We start from the raw sequence: 21,511 nt of genomic DNA, 5'->3' as shown, positions 1-21,511 counted from the left end.
GAACGCGCCCATTTTCTTTGGAAGGTCAGCAGAAGTATTGTACTATGGAAATTAAAAACTGCTGAGGAATTCTGGACTTTTTACATTGAAGCACCTGAAGGCTACTCTTACAGACTGCGTCATGGCCAACATCAGTGTAATGTAGGCCGGATTAAGACAGCATTGATAACGTTTTCTGCTGTACTTTATTGGAAAGAGAAAAATAATCATTTCCTTAATAACAATTTAAACAATTTATTTATCTAAAACAATAACATTATAGCATACAAGGTAAAAAATCCACTTTTGGAAATCTTGTGGAATCTAATGGAAGTTTAGCACTCATTTGTGTGCTATATGCTTCCAGTAAAAATCCATTAACCCACAAATTCACAGGAGTTTTATGCTGTAATTTTCCCTTGGTTTTCATTGATCATCCCCCCCCCCCCCCGCACTTCCCAAGTCACTCCCATGATGAAATTTAGAGCAATAAAGTTCTGTTTTCATGAGTGAATCATGGGGGAAACGGAATTGTTCATTAGTAAAAGAACAACAACAACAACGGGGATGACATGCCTGCTGTTGTGTCACAGCACATCTAGGAGTGATGCGGATGCAATTTAGCATGACATGGTGGGGTGCCGATGAAAAAGCTGCAGTTCCCTAATGCAGCTGGTAATGCAGTATATAAAAGGGACCTTAGAAACTGGGGAAACATTATAAACAGGAAAACTAATGCAGCATTCCCCGCATCTGAATGTACTTTTAGTTGCAATCCTATGGACTCTCAGCAGCAATCTAGAATGCAAAACAATAGCTGTGAAAACAAGTCACACCACAAGTTACTGCACCCCTGGCAACTACACCATCATTTCTATGTCTTATGCTAATAACCCATACAAACCATACACCAAATGTGCTAATCAGCATGCAGCTGACAGCAGGAACACTGCAATGACATCACCCTACCATTCACCCAAGCAACACGCAAGCAAGGTCCCAGTTGGATAAGGAGGCAGCCAAACTTATAAAGCCAGAAACTGCAGGGCTCCCCTCACACAGAGAAGTTTGAACCCCAAGTAGCAGCAGCAACCCACAGAAAGCCACTCTTATGCCAGGTCAAGACGCAGAGACAAGGCTTGCCGTTCTATTCACAGTCCGCCAACTCCATAGGCAATGGAAAGGAGGAAGCCTGCATATAGTGCCAACGTCTCCCCTAGGCAAAGGTTCAAGGCCTTTCCCTGGGAACAATGCCTCGCCAACGCACAACGTACCCGATGTATGAGCAACAGTGGTGCCCTGGTGAGGGCAACAAGCATTTTGCAAGGGGAAAGAAAGGGAGCCATTTGGGCAAGGAACAACGCACACGAAACAGCAGGCTTGGGTTTTGTTTTTACAAGGATGGAAATGCAAGTTCTACAAGGCAGTCTCTACAATGGGGTGGGGGGGAGGCCCCTGGTAAGAAGCAGCAATATTGTAAGGAAGAAGGAAGGACACATCAACAGGGCAACAGGCTATGCAAGACTCTAGACCTCAAAAACTCTAGATCTCAAAAAAACCAAGTTGTGTCAACATCTAATCTCCAAAGTAAAGGTTTTCCCAGCATTAATAAAGTTCTTACACTTATTGAGCAAGATGTGCAACCACATAAATTATAGGAGCTGCAACGCAAGATAGGATAGCTTATTTACTATTATGCAGGACAAGGTTTCCTCCCCCAAAGTGCTTCTACATGAGACATACAAGTATTAGTACTGAACTTCCTGTAAGCATCACTCAAATATTTGTCCACTGCCTATTCATATGCAAGAAGAAAGCAACATCAACAGTGCTCTACAAAAATTATGTAAAGGTAAAGGGACTCCTAACCATTAGGTCCAGTTGCAGACGACTCTGGGGTTGCGGCTCTCATCTCGCTTTATTGGCTGAGGGAACCGGCGTACAGCTTCCGGGTCATGTGGCCAGCATGACTAAACCGCTTCTGGCATACCAGAGCAGCGCACGGAAACGCCGTTTACCTTCCCGCTGGAGAAGTACCTATTTATCTACTTGCACTTTGATGTGCTTTTGAACTGCTAGGTTGGCAGGAGCAGGGACCGAGCAACAGGAGCTCACCCCGTCGCAGGGATTCGAACCACCAACCTTCTGGTCGGCAAGCCCTAGGCTCTGTGGTTTAACCCACAGTGCCACCCGTGTCCCTCTACAAAATTACATGGTGCTTAAAGGAAAAGCCGGGCTAGGAAAACAAGTATCAACCTTTCTTCTCTTACAGACACAAAAGTCACTGGAATCTTTTTTCAGATAAAGGGACAGCAGGGAGTGAGAACAAGACAACGATTCCGGCACTTTGACAATATGCAGCATCAAGGATGTAATTTAATTGAAAGCAATCAAGATACAGGAAGGTTCTGCAAAGAAAAGGATTTGGAAAAAAGTGATGATGAGGAGGAGGAATAGTGCTGTTGACTGCAAGACAGGTTTGAAGGCTGTGCAAAATATGGAAAGCAACACTGGAGGCAGAAAAGGAGCAATGGCAAAAGGAGACCAACAGCAGGCGCCAGTATTTATTCTCCTCGTGGGGCAAACAGCAGCTGAGAAGGCCGATTTTGACCAGGAAAATTGTGTAGGGATAGAAGGCTTAATCCCCTGTCTGCCATCAGAAGCCAATTTGCCAGCTGCATTTCTGAAAGAAAAGACACTAAGAAATACGAATCATTAATCTCCAACGCAACATGCACTTTAGCCTTGTTCCACCAATTTCAGTGGAAAAGTTGAAGCGGACCCAGGAGCCAGTACATACTGATGCATAACCTTGCAGCCTACCTGGATTCTTCTGGCAGACTGAAGCTCAACATCTGCTTTCCCATCCTTAATCATTTTGCGATGCACTAGAATTAACATCTTCATTTTGTCCAACCTGCAGGGCTCATTCTTGCTATGCTTCTTAATCTCAGCGCATTCTGGCTGTACATCAGCTCCCCACCCCACTTCTTCCAGAGAAGCTAAAGTTACAACAGTCACATTCTGTAGCTCCTACTGTTGAAGTCTCCTCTTCGAGTGGCTCAGGACTATATATAACACGATTCCTATGCCGCTTTTCTGGCCTGTGCATAAGTAATCTTGAAATAAGAGTTGTCCCAAGCATTCCAACCACCTAGATTGCTTCAAGTCACCAGGAGAGATATGCGGCCATATTTAAATGACTTATGAGCTGTCCACAGGGTAAATATTCTGGCAAGTAAACAGGAGAAAAACTTACTACAACCAATGATTTCATGTGTGCGCTGCGGGATATTTATGCTCCTGTTCAGAAAGTGTTACGTCGGCATAATCAGCTATTACTCTCTCACCCTCCAAGCATCTCTGGGAGATTATGACTTCAGTTCCTTTCTCACTGGAGCCACAGTAAGAGTGCTCTCTGAAGATCAGAAAAGGCAACTCTTGGAGCAGTAACCCATTGCACTTCAATTTCTGGAAAGACTTGAGACAGACTTCAAACAGTTCAGCTTTTTTGATTAATGAAGATTTATACACAGGGGTGAGCTCCCATTGCTCGGTCCCTGCTCCTGCCCACCTAGCAGTTCGAAAGCACGTGAAAGTGCAAGTAGATAAATAGGTACCACTCCAGCGGGAAGGTAAACGGCGTTTCCGTGCGCTGCTCTGGTTCACCAGAAGCAGCTTAGTCATGCTGCCCTTTACCTTTTATACACAGAAAGGTGATGTCTGAGGGACAAGGGAGAGGGAATCTTCCAGGGTGGGAGGCTGGAGGAAGCTGCCAGGCGATTGATGGAAGGGTTCACTGTGTGTGTGTGTGTGTGTGTGTGTGTGTGTGTGTGTGTTAAAGCTTAAGACATAATTGTGACAGAGGGCATTATATTTACGTTCTGTTCTTTTCTCTCTCTTCTTCTTCATTTTCTTCCTTTTCTTATTCTTGCTCTCCACCCCCCCCTTATTTTTCTCTAGGTTAGTTTGGCTTTTATTGTATTTTACGTCAAAAACTTTTAATAAAAAATGATTATTTTTATTTTTAAAGAGAGATACTTCAAACCAGGCCTGGAATTAGCCCCTGGCATAGGTGGGCAACTGTCAAGGTCCACACGCCAGTATTTTCATTTTAAATATATATAAACTCAAATGTAAGACCAGTGCTAAAAAGGAAAGCCTCAGTCCAACAGGCTGTCATCTTTTTTCTTACCCAAGTACCTCTGAGCCTTACGCACAGTGCAGCTATACTATATTGGGGTCAGAAGCATTTGTGGCAGAGATGCTGGCAGCTGCTAAGGAGTCAAGACAGCCCATTCTCCTTTCAATTCTGGATACTGAAAGCAGGCAGAGGATTTGGGCAAGCCTGGGTGGGGTTCATCTGGGGCCTGGTCTGCATTTTCTTTTTTATTTTACTGGTGCACCATTGAAAGGAGACCCTATAGTCAGGTCAGTCTTCCGCACCACCCAGCTCACTTGGGGTGGGATAATGGACTGCCGCAGTGGTGGCCTGGGAGAGAATGTGACTGTCAGAAAGACACAATGAAGGATAGGTTAGGACTGCCCCATGTGTGATGGGATGTGTTGATATGGAAGTACTTGGACACTGCAGGAAACCTAGCCTTGTAATCTACCAGAACTGGCTTATTTTCATTGCCTACAAAGGATAATAATTTCAGATATATACATTACTCTACAAACAACTTCTTTTGCACACAGCCATAACAAGCACACACTTCTGTGTAGCCAAAATGTATCTCCCCTCCCCGCCAAAAAGCTATGGGCAATAGCCACCTAAGTCCTACTCATGTCCAGTCTATTGATTTCACTGTGTCTACTCCAGCTATGATTAACCATTGAGTTTCATCCATTTGTAACGCCACCATGAGATCTTTGATCTCCCATTGTGTAATGTTCCCATTTTTCTTCTGAGCTTCATCTCCACACAATTGGGAGAAACTTCCCCAGCCTTGCTTTAAAACGCAGATCCTGATCCAAGCCACACATTATTCTAAATGCACAGCATGCAATTATGTGTGTGGGTTCTTCCCTCGCTTATTTAATTACAGGTATGGGAGGATGACTTTTGTTCTCTGGAACTGCAGTATGAGGGGAAGGGAATTTCAACCTTAGTGCCCTCAGCTGTGAGTTTAATGACCCCCCCCAAAAAAACCCCCTATGACGCTCAACAACGACCAAAGATCCTACTGGCACCAATGTTCCCACCTCCCCCAATGCCTTATAGAAGCTGGACTCTGTTTATGATGGAAGTGAGTTTGTTTTGTTTTTTTGCTGCTGTTGTTATTATTGTTGTTGTTGTAGCAGCAGCTGTGTTCTGCATGAAATTTTAAATAAATAAATAAATAAAATAAATATATCTTTTTCAAACAAACGTGTGTATTTGCACCAGGATCGTAGTGTGTGTGTGTGTGTGTGTGTGTGTGTGTTAGATCTCCCTTCCCCTCATACTATGATCCCAAAGAACAGTCTGCTACCTGTACAGTACCTGCAATTAAATAGGGAATAATAATAATAATAATAACAACAATAATAATAAATCTTTATTTATATCCCGCCCTTCCTGGTTCAGAACACTGGGCTCAGGGTGGCTAACAACAAATTTAAAACACTTAATTGTAATACAACATAGAAAATACAGTATAAAAGCATGTATAACAATAAAATTCAAAGTTCAAAAGTCAATTTGGGGGAAATCCATCCAATAAACATTAGATAATCACCAGGGCTAGCTGGCTGAATTAGTCCTACTTGGACCCGCGAGGAGAATTAGCTATGGGGTCTCAAAGTGGGTAATCTACATAAAAGGGGAGGGGGAGAGAAGGGAAGGGAAATAAAAGATCAGGCTGAATTCAAATTAAAGGCCAGGCGGAATAGCTCTGTCTTACAGGCCCAGCAGAAGGAGGTTAAATCCTGAAGGGCCCTAGTCTCATGGGACAGAGCATTCCACCAGGTCGGAAGCATCATTGAAAAGGCCCTGGCTCTGGTGGAGGATAGTCTGATTTGCTTAGGGCCCGGGACCTCTAAACTATGGTTATTCATGGACCTTAAGGTCCTCTGCAGGGCATACCAGGAGTAAATAAAAGACATTAGGTGTTGCATGCTGCACATTTAACATAATATATAGTGTGGCCCTAAGTAGGCCATCCTTAGCAATCACAATGGTTCAGACAACCAAAACACCATAATGGCCAAGCACTCACATGATGCTCTGAGTTTTGCTTCTCTCCCATACCTGCCTGGAAATAAATACGCCCACCAGGGAAGAATGGTTACACTTCATGCTGCAATGCCCCCATATGCATTACTGATGCTCCAATTTTGTCAAATTTGTGCTCCCGAGTCCATTACATCTAGAGCGCTCCCAGTCTCCCCAGGCTGTCCACAGGTTGTCTTCCCACACCGCAACACTTTATATACTTCCATATTATGAGTCTAGAAGTTAGAACAAAAGCACTCTGGGAACGGTCCTCTCAGTTTAGTAAACAGACTTTTATTAATGGAATCCTGGTTTGCTGCCATGTCCAGGTGATGCAGGCCAGTTCACGCCAGTGGCGTAGCGTGGGGGGTGCAGGGTGGGCCGGCCGCACCGGGCGCAACATCTGGGGGGGGGGCGCGGAAGAGACTCGAGTGCTAAAATCCACGGGTTAGGGGGCGCAAATTACTTGCCTTGCCCCGGGTGCTGACAACCCACGCTATGCCACTGGTTCACGCCAAGGTGCTTCCCACCTGTGGCTGGAATGCCAACTCTGCTTTGAGAGGTACTTTTACGAATCTCTGAAAACATCTGATGCATTATTTGGAAAATGAGGAAACAACAGACAGACTTCCCCATACGGGACACCGGCTGCACATTCCTGCACTGCAGGGAGCTGGACTAGATGATACTCAGGGTCCCTTCCAACTTAATTCTATGTGACTTCCATCCAAGACCACTAACTCACAGCATTTTCTCAGCACTCAACTTCCACCTTCAAGGCTTCCCAGAACTCTTTCAGGTTCTTTCCCTCGAACAACTGCACATGCCATTTTCCTTTTTTTTAAAAAAATATGCTTTTTATTAAGTTTTCATTTCAAATACACCAACACCAACAAACAAATATTTCAAGTCTTTTTACATCTGTCTTTATGCTCCGTAGAGCCGTTGACTTCCCTCCTTCCCTTCCACAGGTTTTCTTATTCCAATCCTTAATTCACAGTTCCTTAATAAAAAACTAAACCATGACATAAGATTTCTTTCAGTCCTGCCAACATCTTCAAATTTCTACAGTTCTCACTTACAGTGGTGCCTCGCAAGACGAAAAGAATCCGTTCTGTGATTCTCTTCGTCTAGCGGTTTTTTCGTCTTGCGAAGCAAGCCCATTGACGGATTAGCAGATTAGCGCTATTAGCGGCTTATCGGATCAGCTGATAAGTGGCTTAACGGCTTAGAAAAAGGGGGGAAAGGAAAAAACCCGCAGGAACTCACAAGACATTTTCGTCTTGCGAAGCAAGCCCATAGGAGATTCGCTTTGCGAAGCACCTCCAAAACGGAAAACTCTTTCGTCTAGCGAGTTTTCCGTCTTGCGAGGCATTCGTCTTGCGGGGCACCACTGTATATAGACCATAAATTTACTCCGTTTATGTTAGTACTTTGTTTCTTCCTGACTGCGAATCCTATGTGTCAGTTTTACTAATTCCACGTACTCGACCAACTTTGTCTGCTGCTCCTTTACAGTTGGTATCTCTTTGTGTTTTCCACTTTTGGGCTATCAAAACTCTGGCAGCTGTTGTAGCATACATAAATAATCTTTGGTCCGTCTTCTTAATATCCTCTCCTATCAAACCTAGCAATAGTTCTTCAGGCTTTTTGGGGGAAAGTATATTTAAACGTCTTTTTAAATTCATTATAGATCAATTCCCAAAACTCTTTCATTTTATCACATGCCCACCACATGTGGTAAAAATCACCATCCTTTTCTTTACATTTCCAACAGATTTTACTACTCGCCCTAAACATTTTTGCTAGTTTGACAGGTGTTAAAGCTATGGTTTTCCCAGTAGTGATGTATGGAAGTGAGAGCTGGACCATAAAGAAGGCTGATCGCCGAAGAATTGATGCTTTTGAATTAGGGTGCTGGAGGAGACTCTTGAGAGTCCCATGGACTGCAAGAAGGTGAAACCTATCCATTCTGAAGGAAATCAGCCCTGAGTGCTCACTGGAAGGACAGATCCTGAAGCTGAGGCTCCAGTACTTTGGCCACCTCATGAGAAGAGAAGACTCCCTGGAAAAGACCCTGATGTTGGGAAAGATGGAGGGCACAAGGAGAAGGGGACGACAGAGGACGAGATGGTTTGACAGTGTTCTCGAAGCTACCAGCATGAGTTTGACCAAACTGCGGGAGGCAGTGGAAGACAGGAGTGCCTGGCGTGCTCTGGTCCATGAAGTCACAAAGAATCGGACACGACTAAACGACAAGATACCAGCATCTAATCTGCACGAGCCATTTTCCAACCAATTCCTCAAGTCCAACATAGACAGAAACGGGCGGGTGGTGGGCCTCGGGGCTGCCTGGGAATCCCAGGAGCTTCGCACAACTTCACGGAAGCCGGGTTTTCACCTGTCAGCCGTCGCAGCCCCCGGCCGGTTTCCTTTGCCAGCCGATCGCAGGTTGGGAGTCCCTGCAAGCCGCTTGAATTCTCTCTCACTCGCGCGCACTATCGCTTCTTGGAGACTTCCTGGGAATACCCCCCCCCACCGTCCTTAGTCCCTGGCAAGCTTTTAGAAGCCCATGCCTGCCGGCAGCTCGAACCACCATCACCCCCACCCCTGGAATCGCACCCAAAGGTGGCCCCACTTAAACTAGACACGGCGAGGGCTCCACCGCCCTCCTCGGAGCAATAACCCAGCCAGAGACCTCCCTTGCCTAGGAGCCGAGGCCACAACCTGTTCCCCATCTTGCATGCACATGCAGCCATTTCCCCTTCCGTGCTCTGGCCCTCACCTTCCGTCCTCCTGCTGAGAGCCATCCTGCACGGACAGCGCGCGCGGAGAATCCCGTGCAATGCGCTCTCCTTATCCTGCTTGCAAGAAGGAGCAGCTGCTCAGCGCGCTCCGCTTCCTTGAACAACCAGTCCCCGCCCTCCGGCTTCCTCCTTCTTTGGCTGAGGGGCGTGGCCACCATCTGGGGAGCCGGCTCCCTATTGGTCCGGGGCGCATGGAGCGGGGCGGTCTCCACGCAGCCGGCGTTCGAATCGCGGAACAAGCCTCCTCCCCGCCCCATCCCTGCTCCGTCTGACCCGCCCGCGCCTGGGACGGAGCCATGCCGCGCCTTCTGGGAGGGGCGGGAGAGAGCGCGCGCGCGCCTGCGCGGAGCGTGAGAATTCCGCCTCGAGGGCGGCTTGGACAGCGGCGGCGGCGGCGAGCGAAGCTCAGCGCACCAGTCGCTTAAAGCAGCGGCAGCAAATAGCAGCACCACCGCATGGACAGCGGGAGAGAAAGGGAGGGAAAGGAAGGGGAATGCACAGTATTAAGCAAGCCGCTGCAGCAGCAGCTACTTTAGCGCGCGCGGGTTTGTGTGCCTGAGGGGAACAAGCCCAGAGCCAACGCGGGAGATATAATGTCCTACCTCACGCCGCCGCCTCTCTCCCGCCAACATCTCTCGGCCACCTCGTCCCGCTGCTGCCCCGGCTTCTCCTCCGCCCGGCTCGCCGAGCCCAGCATGCACCCCGCGCACTGCTAAGCGAATAGCGCCCTAGAATGTCAGCGCTGAAAAAGGTAAGGGCGTCGAGGGTCGGGCGGTGGGGCGCGCAGAGGGGGGGGGAGAGAGCAGGTAATGGTGGAGTCCCGGGAGAAAACGGGGTGGCGGGGGGGTATGGGAAAAGTGAAGGTGCGGGAAAGGGGGCACCCAAAATGGGCTGAGGGCGCGAGCGAGCCGGCAACCATCCCGGACGGCGCTTCAAACTCCGTGGGAGCGGGAGGCGAGGGAAACAGCTGGTGGGGTTCCAGCTGCGGGGGGTGCGAGGATTGAGTCACGCGGGGGGGGGGGGAGTGCGGAGCTGTGAGAGGAACCGGCGCTGTGCCGTCGCTGCCGCTGGGCTTTGGCTCGGCGTGCATTCCCTCGGTGCTGTCCGCTTGGGGTTGTTTCAGTGAGGGGCGGGGGGGGGGGGGAGAGAGATGTTGCCCCGGCTTTGCCTCGCTTTTCTCCCCTCCACGCGGCAGCCTGCCGTGCGAGGGTTGCCGTGGGCTGGAGACGCAGCTGCTGCGGGGGCTGCTCCTCTCCCGGTTTGGGGTGGGGGGGGGAGAGGAGGAGGCGGCAGCGGGGACGGTCGCTTTAGCGGGGGCTGCGGTTATTTCGGGTCTGGGGGGGGGAAAGAGCCATTCCTGGGGGTTTTGGGGGGGATGCGGGGGGGTGGGAGTCGCCCCGGGAGTGCTGCTGGGCTGTGTGGACACAATTCCTGCAAGCGGCTTTTTGGGGGGGGAGGTGAGGGGTGCACATTTTAGGGATATTCTGGTGTAACCCATCTGTGGTTGTGGAAGGAGCAGCTTTCGTTTGGGGGGGGGCTGTTGGGGGGCAACTACAAAAGAAGCAGCAGCAGTGGGGCAGGAGAATGAATGGAATAAGACAGTTCGAGGGTTTGGGGAGTGAAAGTAATATTGAATGGGGGGGGAGAGAGGCCCCGAAATTAATGCCGAGGGACGGTTTTTTTTTGGGGGGGGGGTTGTTGAGGCAACTTGGGTGATGGGTCGGAAGCGAGGCCCCTCCAAGCACAACCAGACTTAACAGTGACTGAAAACGCTGGTGTAACATTTTGTGAGTTGGGGGTGTCTCTCGTCACCCAAAACTGATTCGTTTCTTCTGGGGGGGGGGATTAGTGTTGCAGTGACAGTCTGGGTACACGGGGTGTGTGTGTGTATGTGTGACCTCCAAGAAATAACGTGGTGGGCTTTTAAGCTCCTAAGGTGTATGTGGAGTTTCTTAAAGGAGGGACAGATGGAGGATGCGGGGGTAACTTCTGGGGGGTTTGCAGAGGTACCTGGAAGGGTGGAAATGAGGTATCTCGCCACCCAGGATTAATTGGGGGGAAATGAGGATCTTGAAGCGACATTATGGGCCCCTGATTAGGGTGTGTGTGTGTCTCTCTCTCCAAAATAATGGGGGGGGGGGCTGGGAGAGGATGTGGAGGTGCTTGTGGGGTGGTGGTTATAAACGAGGGAGGGGGAATTATTGGGACCGAGGTGCCTGTGCATCTGCGGAGTGTTCTCTTCTCCCCGGACGAAGTAGGGGGAAATAAATAAGAGGGGTGGGGGTGCTGGCGCGGAGAAGGTCGAGTTCCTGTGTGAGGCTGCTTCTGGCCCCCCAAGCGCAAAACCGGGGATCGCACCAGGAAGGTGTCGGGCCGAGAGGGACGTGTGCGCGGGCGCGCGCGCTCTGTGTTCCTCCGGCTGCTGCTGCGGTCCAATGCGCCCTTGCTGGAAGAAGCTGTGCGCCTCGTTGCTCCGGGCAGCGCCGAGCGCCGTCCTCTGCTGCTGCTGCTGCTGCTGGCCCGGGCTCTCTCCGATTGCCTCGCTCTTCCTTGGGTGAGGGGCTCTGGTTGTAGAAGCGGAGGGGTCTGTCCGACCAGCTTCAATGCAGAAGAAAGAACTCGAGAAACTCCGTGCTTCGCAAGGCATGACAGGGTGCTTTTTTATTTTTATTTTTTTGGACGCGCTTAACTACAAATTGAGAACGGTGCAGCTCGGTGGCACCAAGCTGAAGCTCAGCGAAAGGAGCGCTACCCCGTGAGAAACCCAGGGCAATGGGGACACACGTACATGCACGTGTGTGTCAGCGAGATTCGTGGTGCCTTGAGGCAGCAGGGGCGCCCGGACAAAATTGCACCCTCACCTCCCGCAGGCAGAAGAGGCAACCGGCGACTCCTCTCTCTCTCTCTTTTTTAAGGCTGATTTCGGAGGGCGTTGGAAGGGTTGCTTTGCCAGAAAAAAGCTGGCAAACTATTGTGGAGCGGGGGGGGGGGAGTGTGTGCGATTAACCGCCTCCTCCCTCCTCCACTGCTCTCTCTCTATCTTTCTACACACAAAATGCATCGTCTCCTCCTCCTGTTGTTCCCTCAGCAATGCAAGCAAGCATGAATCTTTCAGGAGGGCTTGAAGTGGGGTGAGGGATGTCAGAGCCTTGACAGGGCTTGAAGGGTTTCCAGACGGAGATCCCTTCATCTCGGCTTGCAGCCTTCAAACCCGGGCTCGCTCTCCAAGGCAAGGAGCCCATCCCACGCGCGTCCTTTCCCCTAGGCATTGCCCAAGAACCGCGCCGCTTGGTCCCCCACCCACCCACCCTCACGCTTTGCGGTAGCCGAGCTGCGGGGAAGAGTCTCTCGGTGACAAGGAGTTCCTTTGATTCCTCCGCGGGCGGCTGCGTCCTGTGTGCGGAAAGCAGCTCCGCGCCAAGGCAAGCGGGTTCACACGGCGCGCACGTCTGTGATTCATGGCGAAAGTGAGGCCCCGGCGCCTCCATCCTTGGCAAAGCAAGGCTCGCAATCCCGCCGCGAACTTTGCGCGGCTCTTCCCCCAAAGCGAAAGAGCAGGACCAAAAACTCTCGCTTGTTGTCGGTTTCTTTACGGAGTTCGGAGACAGAAACAATCCAGCGCTTGTGATTCTGCCCGCACGTGGGAATCAAATCACTTGCAGTAAAGTGGCGTGGCTAACTTGGCCTGCAAGTTATAAGACATCTTGCTCTCCCAGCAGGGACAGCCCTCTTCGCCCTTTTCTCCATGGGGGGGGGGGGAGGAGTCAGAACAATGAGGAGCCTCTCTTTTCTCACACTACTTATTGGAGGAGTACTTTTTTCCATATAGGACTTCTTGGGATTGAGTGGATCACATACACGTGTTTAGAAGAACCAAGAGTGCTGGCAGTTCAGGAAGAAGTTGTTAATGGGGTCGGGGGTGTTGCTGATGCAGCACTGAAATTGTCCTTTGGTGATTTCTGGTGACTCACAGTCCCAGAGTAGCATACTACACCATGGAGCATTTTCAGTCTTAAGAGATACGAAACTGGGCAAAATTGGCTTGATGAACAAAGCATTGGTTGCGCCTCAAATTTCAAAATGCTCATAGAAAGAGAGAGTGCAGACCTTTTTTTATTGTGAAACAGTGAGGTTTTAGCTTCACTATGATGGCTACTCATGGTTTTTCATAGCATTGTGACACTCCAAAGTTCAGAGTTTAAATTGGGTTTGAATGGAATGCTTTTAATATATTACGGTCTAGACGCCAATTGTTTGACCAGCTTCCTGTTTCCTGCCTGAGACTGGCAGGTTAATCATGGTCCTAGTGGGCCACCGTACATAGCAGCTGGGTTGTGTTCACCTTGATAGGTCACAAGTTGTGAAATGCCTACTTCATACTAAGGGGGCGTTACAATTTTCATCAGTTTTATATTCGTGTTTCTTGTTTTTTTAAAACCATTTTCATGCCTATGTTCCCTGGCTTTATTATGACTTCCCCAACTAACCACAAACACCTCCATAAGTACAGTAGACTCCATAAGTCACATTCTGAGACAGATGGAGTTAATGTAACCTAGATAGAAGAAATGGAACTAAATGTGTGTAACCCCATTTCTGACATTCTCCATTATCTACCTCTGATTCTCACATTATTCTCATTACAGGTATAGAATTCTAAACTGTAAGAAATACCTTAGTTCTTCATTGTTCAGGGCCCTAGTTACTTCATGCATGATAGATGTGCAGACAAATACTTTGCATTTTCACTGAGAAGTCCCACAGAATTCACTTTTTTCACTCAGCAGTTGTCTGTTTCACTCCCCATGTGAACTGTTAATTCCTGACTATAGCAATTTCAACGGGAACAACCATCTTCTATTGGATTGCAAGTGAATGTATAGCTCTTGTGTTCAGGAAAGATCACAACTGGTGTGTTTTCAATAGTCCTGTAGCTGCTGCTATATGTAACAAATGTTATAATGACATTTGAATTGCACTAAATATTCATCTTGGGAAAGAAGTCTCCCACTCACATTCAGCAATATTTTAAGACTTCCAGATTTCTCTGTCTTTAAGGCTGGAGTTTGCAAGTATATCATGATTTATGACTCATTTATTCCAATGCATTGTTCAGCATTGAACTAGCTCTTATGTAGTGATTTGGAGACATATACAGTTATTTATCAAAGATCTAATTCTGGCACTAATTTACTTAGCACTACTTTTGCTTTCTAGAAGCTCAGCTCATAAAGGTATGCATACATATGATCAGTGCTTGCATTAGTTTTACAGTGCAATGCTAACCATGGCTGTGTACGCATTACCAGTTTAAAATGCAGTGAGGTCACTAACACGGAAATGGGTGAGCATTGATAAATGAGCAATCTGCTTTCCTTTACAGTCTACTCTATGGTGGTACCTCGGTTGTCAAACGTAATTTGTTCCGGAAGACGGTTTGGCTTCCGAAATGTTAGACAACCGAAGTGCAAAGGGTGGTTGGCAAAGTCAATGGAGAAAAAAGAAACAAACGCAGCGGAAGCCTTTTGACTTACAAGGCACGTTTGAAAACAGAAGCAATTACTTCTGGGTTTTCGGTGTTCGGGTTCCGAAATGTTCGGCTTCCAAGACGCTCGAAAACTGAGGTACCACTGTATTTGGAAGTAAGTCCCAATAAGTTCACTGTGGTTGTCTACACGCTACACCTTTAAAGTACATTCGAAGCACATTCTTCCTCTTAGTGAATTCTGGACACTGTAGTTTTCGCCTCACAGGGTTACAATTCTCAGAAACCCTTAACAAACAATAGTGCCCAGAATTATTTGGGGTGGGGTAATATGCTTTGGATGTGCCTTAAATGTATAGTTCTCATGCAGCCTGTGACTTAGTTCATGGTATGTGAGCTTAGGACTGACATCTGTGGAGCTCAACATGTCTTTTTGTGAAGTGAGGTAACATGGATTACTGCAGTTTGAGAACCCCCATCTGAGTTGTTGTACAGTGGTACCTCAGGTTACATACACTTCAGGTTACAGACGCTTCAGGTTACAGACTCTGCTAACCCAGAAATAGTGCTTCAGGTTAAGAACTTTGCTTCAGGATGAGAACAGAAATCGTGCTCTAGCGGCGTGGCGGCAGCAGGAGGCCCCATTAGCTAAACTGATGCTTCAGGTTAAGAACAGTTTAAGGTTAAGTACGGACCTCCGGAACGAATTAAGTACTTAACCTGAGATACCACTGTATTGTCTATGTAAGTAAGGAACCTCAGCCCCAGGAGCTGACTGTGATTCTCTAAGGCTTCTCTACCAGGACATACCCATCAAAAATCTCTTGAATACTTTTGGCTGGCTGAAGTGCGACCTTGGACTTTGCATTAATTGCTTGGACAACTTTAGCCTCTTGCATGTGGCCCTCAAGTCTGCAAAAGTCTCCCACTCCTGGTGTAAGTTGTGAGGGACACTAATTAGGGTGGTGGAAGTGAAGGAGTATGCCTTCATATTTCAAGACCCATATGTGATCATTCTTAAGGACCAGGACACCTGAAAGATCATCTCATCCCTTACATACCCAGTTGATCACTGTGCTCTGCAAGCAATACCATCTTATCAGAAGATGTGTTCTGCACAATACAGGAATCGGGCGTTTAGTACTGCGGCGCACATTCCTTTTGGATTTCCTTCCCGCTAAATATTATGACATGCATAGTCTCCTCTGTCTTTTCAGCACCTGCTGAGGACCTGCTTTCAATAAGCCTTTTAAATTGAGTTTTCTCCCAACCTACAACCATGTTATACTTATTTCTAAATGTTTTTTAGAAGTTTAGAAGTTTTAAGATGTTTAATTACTTGGGGGGTTTGCTATCATGCCCTTGTTCTTAAAGAAGCCCAGGCATCAAATAAATAATATATATTTGGGTATACCTTTGGGTATACCTTTGGTTATAAGGCCTGTCTCTTCTCTCTCTCTCTCTCTCTCTCTCTCTCTCTCTCTCTCTCTCTCTGTGTGTGTGTGTGTGTGTGTAGACGTTGTGCCCCAGTTCCCAAGTTCAAATCTCACCATAACCGTGACCTCACTTGGTGACTTAGACAAACCTCTGTATCTCCACCTGACTTTCAGTAGTGAGATAAGAATACTGACCCACCATCCAGGATGGTTTTAAGAATTACTAGGGACGCAGGTGGCACTGTGGGTTAAACCACAGAGACTAGGGCTTGCCGATCAGAAGGTCAGCGGTTTGAATCCCTGTGGTGGGGTGAGCTCCCGTTGCTCGGTCCCAGCTCCTGCCAACCTAGCAGTTTGAAAGCACGTCAAAGTTCAAGTTGATAAATAGGTACCGCTCCGGTGGGAACGTAAATGGCGTTTCCGTGCACTCCCTCGGCCAATAAAACGAGATGGGCACCGCAACCACAGAGTCGTCCGCGACTGGACCTAATGGTCAGGAATCCCTTTACCTTTAGCTTTACCTTTAAGTTTGTGGAAAATGCAAGGGATATTCTAAACCGCTAAATAAATGCATATCACCATCGTAATTTGCTTTATTTAAATTTCGAAGAAACCCTTTTTCACCACCAATACATTTAGTGAGCATATGAATTAGGCTGAAATCAATGTGATTTACTTCCACGTAAAAGCTTTAGATTGGGGCAAATAATTTTGTCACTATTTGCAATAATCAAAACAATTAAATCATCTTTCACCCCTCCTGGTAGGGAAATGTCTATCATTATTTCCCGTGGAGGGAATTGTGTATACATGTGACATATAAGGACCACTCACCTAGAAGGTATTCCTTCTGTTTTGCCGATGGTCCTCACCCACCTCCTTTTCCACTTTGAATATTTTCTTTTGGCAATTGATGTGTGTGTTATGTGTATAACAAAATGATAAACAAACTTTACATTTACAAAGCTTTAAATTTGGGTAACTTTATTGGACAATTACATAACTTGAAGAATCAATGCAAAAATTTTGCAAATTTAAAGTGAGGGATAAAACTGATGGTACGCCTATTTTTAATAGCCAGGAACAATTAAAAATGCAGTTACATCAAGTAAAATCAATTTTCTTTTACAACTCTTATAATCCTCTAGACGGTGTTGGCAGTAGAATACTGAAATGGCTTTTTTGATCTTAGTATATGTCATTGGGGGCTTTTCCAACTACATGAGCTGCTGCAATTCAATCTTATTAACAGGACAGACCTTGCTAGCTTGTCGGGTGATCAACAGTGAACTTATTTTATTTCAACAGGCATGTTGAAACAGAGGCCACTAGACCCTATTTCTAACTCCACCTTGTCAAATAGCATTGTCCTTGAAGTTATAATTTAAATTGGCTATCATGTAGTCCAGGCATGGCCAAACTTGGCCCTCCAGATGTTTTGGGACTACAATTCCCATCATCCCTTACCTCACTGGTCCTGTTAGCTAGGGATGATGGGAGTTGTAGTCCCAAAACATCTGGAGGGCCAAGTTTGGCCATTCCTGATATAGTCTATCAGCATTGGGTAGATCTGTTTGTACTCCTTCGTTTCCTCCTTAGTTTTTCAGGGCAGATTATATTAGAAGCTTCTTTCTTACAGAGAATCCATTTTTGCCCAGTATAATCAAATCTTCCTTGTCAGCATGAGTAATGTAATCAATGTGTACTGTTTTAGGAATCTTTTGGGGTGGTGTTGGCAGGGAGAGAAACTCTCCCTTGAATGTTTAAATTTTTGTTGCTAAAGATAATTTTCTCCCCTATGAAACAACTTTGTTGAAACCCTCTTGGCTTGTACCATCCATGTGTGCATCATGGTTTTATGGATGATTCAATACATATTCACACTTTAGAACAACCCAGAATTTGGCAGACAGAATTCAATTTTAAAGCTAGTCATAGCAGACCCCTGGTTTTCATTCCACAGTACTGTATGGATATTCATTGAACCAGATGACTGTATAAGGAGCTGCCTTTATACTATTGGACCACCTGTTTACTCTGTCTGGCAGCAGCTCTTCCTAGGTCTCAGGCAGGTCGTTCTATAACCTGTTACTTCCAAACCTTCAAAAGGAGCCTGTGGCCTTATGGAAGCCACAAAGCCTGCAGAAATGGGTTCCACCATCACTTCATGATATGCAGGTGAACGACAACACCAGACCACATCTGTGAAGCACATTCCATATTGATGCAGCCCCATTGATGGAAGTGCTAATATATTTTCCTTTTGCCGTTAGAAAAATAATAATATATGTGCAACACAGAACAGCTGGGACAGAATCTAAGTGGAATGAAACATAAAGTAAAGGTAAAGGGACTCCTGACCATTAGGTCCAGTCATGACCGACTCTGGGGTTGCGGCGCTCATCTCGCTTTATTGGCCGAGGGAGCTGGCGTACAGCTTCCGGGTCATGTGGCCAGCATGACTAAGCCGCTTCTGGTGAACCAGAGCAGTGCACAGAAACGCCGTTTACCTTCCCACCAGAGCAGTACCTATTTATCTACTTGCACTTTGACGTGCTTTCAAACTGCTAGGTTGGCAGGAGCAGGGACCAAGCAACAGGAGCTCACCCCGTCATGGGGATTCAAACCGCCGACCTTCTGATCGGCAAGTCCTAGGCTCTGTGGTTTAACCCACAGCGCCACCCGTGTGTCCTAATCTCCTTTTATATCTAACCTAGCTTTAATTTCAGACCTGCATGAGATGAAGAGTTTTCATGCTATAAATGATACACACAGCAACAGAAGTGTGTTCTTGTCGTCATCCCCCCTTTCCCCCCAAGGGAAGTAGATTGGTACTGCACACTCAAACATAAGAGAGTTTAATTTTACTTACTATCCATTGGGTTTATTAATTTGATTGCATGCTGTTTCTGTCGCTAGTACTGTAAGGCTATGATTCTAGGCATGCAGTCAGCATTCCTTCTGCTACGAAACATAATGGGACACGTCCTAATTATTTCTAACCAAAGCGAGAAAATAAAAACGCTGTTTTTGCATTGCAGGGGAAAAAAATCATTGGCAAAACTTAGCAAGCAAGGTAATGATAGAATTCTTGTTTCCCTAAAACAAGATGCTCATTTCTCCCACAGATAACAGTTCCTGAGCCTACACTGGCTGAGGGACCATAAAATTTGTTGGAAGCACTGCCATTCCTGCAGAACTCAATTATGTGCTGCTGGCGTTAAAGACATCCCAGTAGAACTCTCCAGATCAGTTGTTAGAACATTCCACTGGTGCAGCCATTCTGTCAGTGTGTCTGTGGTGGTGGAGAGGCTGGAATGAGGCAGAGTCAAGGGGAGGATGTGGGCAGCACTTCAGTGCTCTTGCTTTATTCCTGTTAGTGGCACAAATTGCCCCAGACGTAACACAAGAAATTAGTTTCCTATTGATTCCTTCTATGACCATCATTGTCACAGTCTCTGTGTGGTGCTCCACAGGAATGCCATTTTTTGTTTCCCCCCAGGTTGTATGTGTCGTTCCCCCTCCCAAACTGAGCAGGTGTAGGATAACATTACTTGTTCTACTAGCATAGTAGATCTCCCATTTCGGTATAAGCAGAGTATAGAATTGCTGCGCCCATCACCCAATGATTGGTGCTCCTTCATGGAAATCTATGGGGAAGTGACCAAAACCACACTCAACAAATTTATTTTGTATGCATTTTCTAATAGGTTAAAAGGTAAAGGGACCCCTGACCATTAGGTCCAGTCGTGACCGACTCTGGGGTTGCGGTGCTCATCTCGCTTTATTGGCCGAGGGAGCCGGCGTATAGCTTCCGGGTCATGTGGCTAGCATGACTAAGCCGCTTCTGGCAAACCAGAGCAGCACACTGAAATGCTGTTTACCTTCCCGCCGGAGCGGTACCTATTTATCTACTTGCACTTCGTGCTTTCTAACTGCTAGGTTGGCAGGAGTAGGGACCAAGCAACGGGAGTTCACCCCATCGCGGGGATTCGAACCGCCGACCTTCTGATTGGTTTAACCCACAGCGCCACCCGCGTCCCTTCTAATAGGTTACCCTGTTCTAAAAGAACTTCTTGGAAATGCTGACAAACGTAAAGGTTTGTTTATAAAGGGGACATGTTTTATAAATAAATAAAAACCCCATTTATGTGTTAAACAGTTCTGGAAATGTATCAGTCTTTCAGACCTGGTATTTGTAAAGGCTAATCTGACATGACTTTTTCTATTACAGATTTTTGAGATTTACTTCTAAGGTGTTCTCATGAAAGCCTGAACTCGTCTTCTCCTGCATTACAACACTATATTGTATACTAGATTGACCAGGATGACTAATATCTGTTCTTACCCACTTTTGGATGAGGAATTCTGCTGGAAAATGCTATAACATTATTTGAGTTTCAGGGCAATTTTCTCTTCCGCCCACCCCTCTATATTTACAATATAAGTATTCAATTAAATAAATTGGTTTCCTTTGATGATCCATTCCACATTGCCAAATAATTCTGTTTTGTCCTCCTTTCTTTTGCAACAGAATTAATAGTATTTATGTCCATGTGATCCCACTGAATGAAACAAGAGCCATAAAATAACTCCTTTGGGACTAACTACTGTGCAAATTTGAAGAGAGAATTTCCCCTCATTAATCTGGTAAAAAAGAAGGTTTCCCATAGAGGAAGCTGCTAAGACTGGAACAAGTACTCTGTCACCCCCCCCCCCCCATTTCTTTTTTTGCAGTAATACCCTCTGGCAAAAGCTCTATCTGGGCATTCAGATGGTTTCTATCTGTAGATATCTTGACGTTAGTCATTAAGTTAGGCAGTAAAACACAGTCTTGCAATCTGGATTTCTGTCAGCCTTTTGTTCTAATGCTATGGAACAGCACGATTTCGGAGAAGGTTCTGAAGTTTTGCGTCCTGTGCATTTATGCATTTTGTGTAACTTATTGAAGGTACAGCCGTGTAAAACATTTTAAACATCTCAGCAGATCTCCGGTGGGTTAAGAAGATGTATTAATTCATGGTCCCCTTTAGTCAATGGATTGAAGACATGACGGCACTCGCAGCTTGTGAACAGATTGCTTATAGACACAAACTATGTTTGGATAAATATATTGATATTTGGAATGAGTTTATACAGAATATAGTAGGCTATTAATGATCATATATGTGTTAGCATATATAAGAATCTCCTTCTCTCTCTCTCTCTCTCTCTCTCTCTCTCTCTCACTCACACACACACACACACACACACTTATGTTCCTAATTGCTGTACCCTTCCTCCAGCAGCTGCTTGTCAGTGGTAAACATCATGGGGAAATAAGCTGGTGCCCTGTAGGATCCCATAAACCAATTGCCAATGAATAGTAATGCTCAGTACCATCTGCTGGGAATTGCTCCATGCTGGAACTAGCACTAAATAATTCCATCTCAACCTATCCTGATATTGTTGTTGATAGCACCAGAAGTCGTCAGGAGATCAAGCAAAGTCAAAAGGGATACAATCTTCAGTATAAACTGGCTTCTGGGGCAACCAAGGCTGTCTCAGTTACAAAATCAGATTTGAAGCCAGATTGAATAGGAATACCTAGAGCAGGACCACCATA

The 21,511-nt window shown here is 46.6% G+C and overlaps 2 protein-coding genes across 6 annotated transcripts in view; one reads left to right on the top strand and one right to left on the bottom strand.

Moving 5' to 3' along the window:
• ERICH1 (glutamate rich 1) overlaps positions 1-9,105 on the bottom strand; it is a 59,214-nt gene extending 50,109 nt beyond the window's left edge. For both annotated transcript variants that reach the window (XM_083495714.1, XM_083495715.1), the window contains exon 1: positions 8,964-9,105. In XM_083495714.1, coding sequence (XP_083351840.1) covers positions 8,964-8,988 — 25 coding nt within the window. In that variant the 5' untranslated portion in view covers positions 8,989-9,105. The remainder of the gene's footprint in view (positions 1-8,963) is intronic.
• A 256-nt stretch (positions 9,106-9,361) lies between these two features.
• Positions 9,362-21,511, top strand: part of DLGAP2 (DLG associated protein 2) — a 399,875-nt gene continuing 387,725 nt past the window's right edge. For all 4 annotated transcript variants that reach the window (XM_083495509.1, XM_083495510.1, XM_083495502.1 and 1 more), the window contains exon 1: positions 9,362-9,736. In XM_083495509.1, the coding sequence (XP_083351635.1) occupies positions 9,719-9,736 (18 nt within the window). In that variant the 5' untranslated portion in view covers positions 9,362-9,718. The remainder of the gene's footprint in view (positions 9,737-21,511) is intronic.

This window comes from Podarcis liolepis (genome assembly GCF_965112155.1).
Source record: "Podarcis liolepis genome assembly, chromosome: 3".
NCBI classification, from domain to species: Eukaryota; Metazoa; Chordata; class Lepidosauria; order Squamata; family Lacertidae; genus Podarcis; species Podarcis liolepis.
This window is presented reverse-complemented; position numbering and strand designations above follow the sequence as displayed.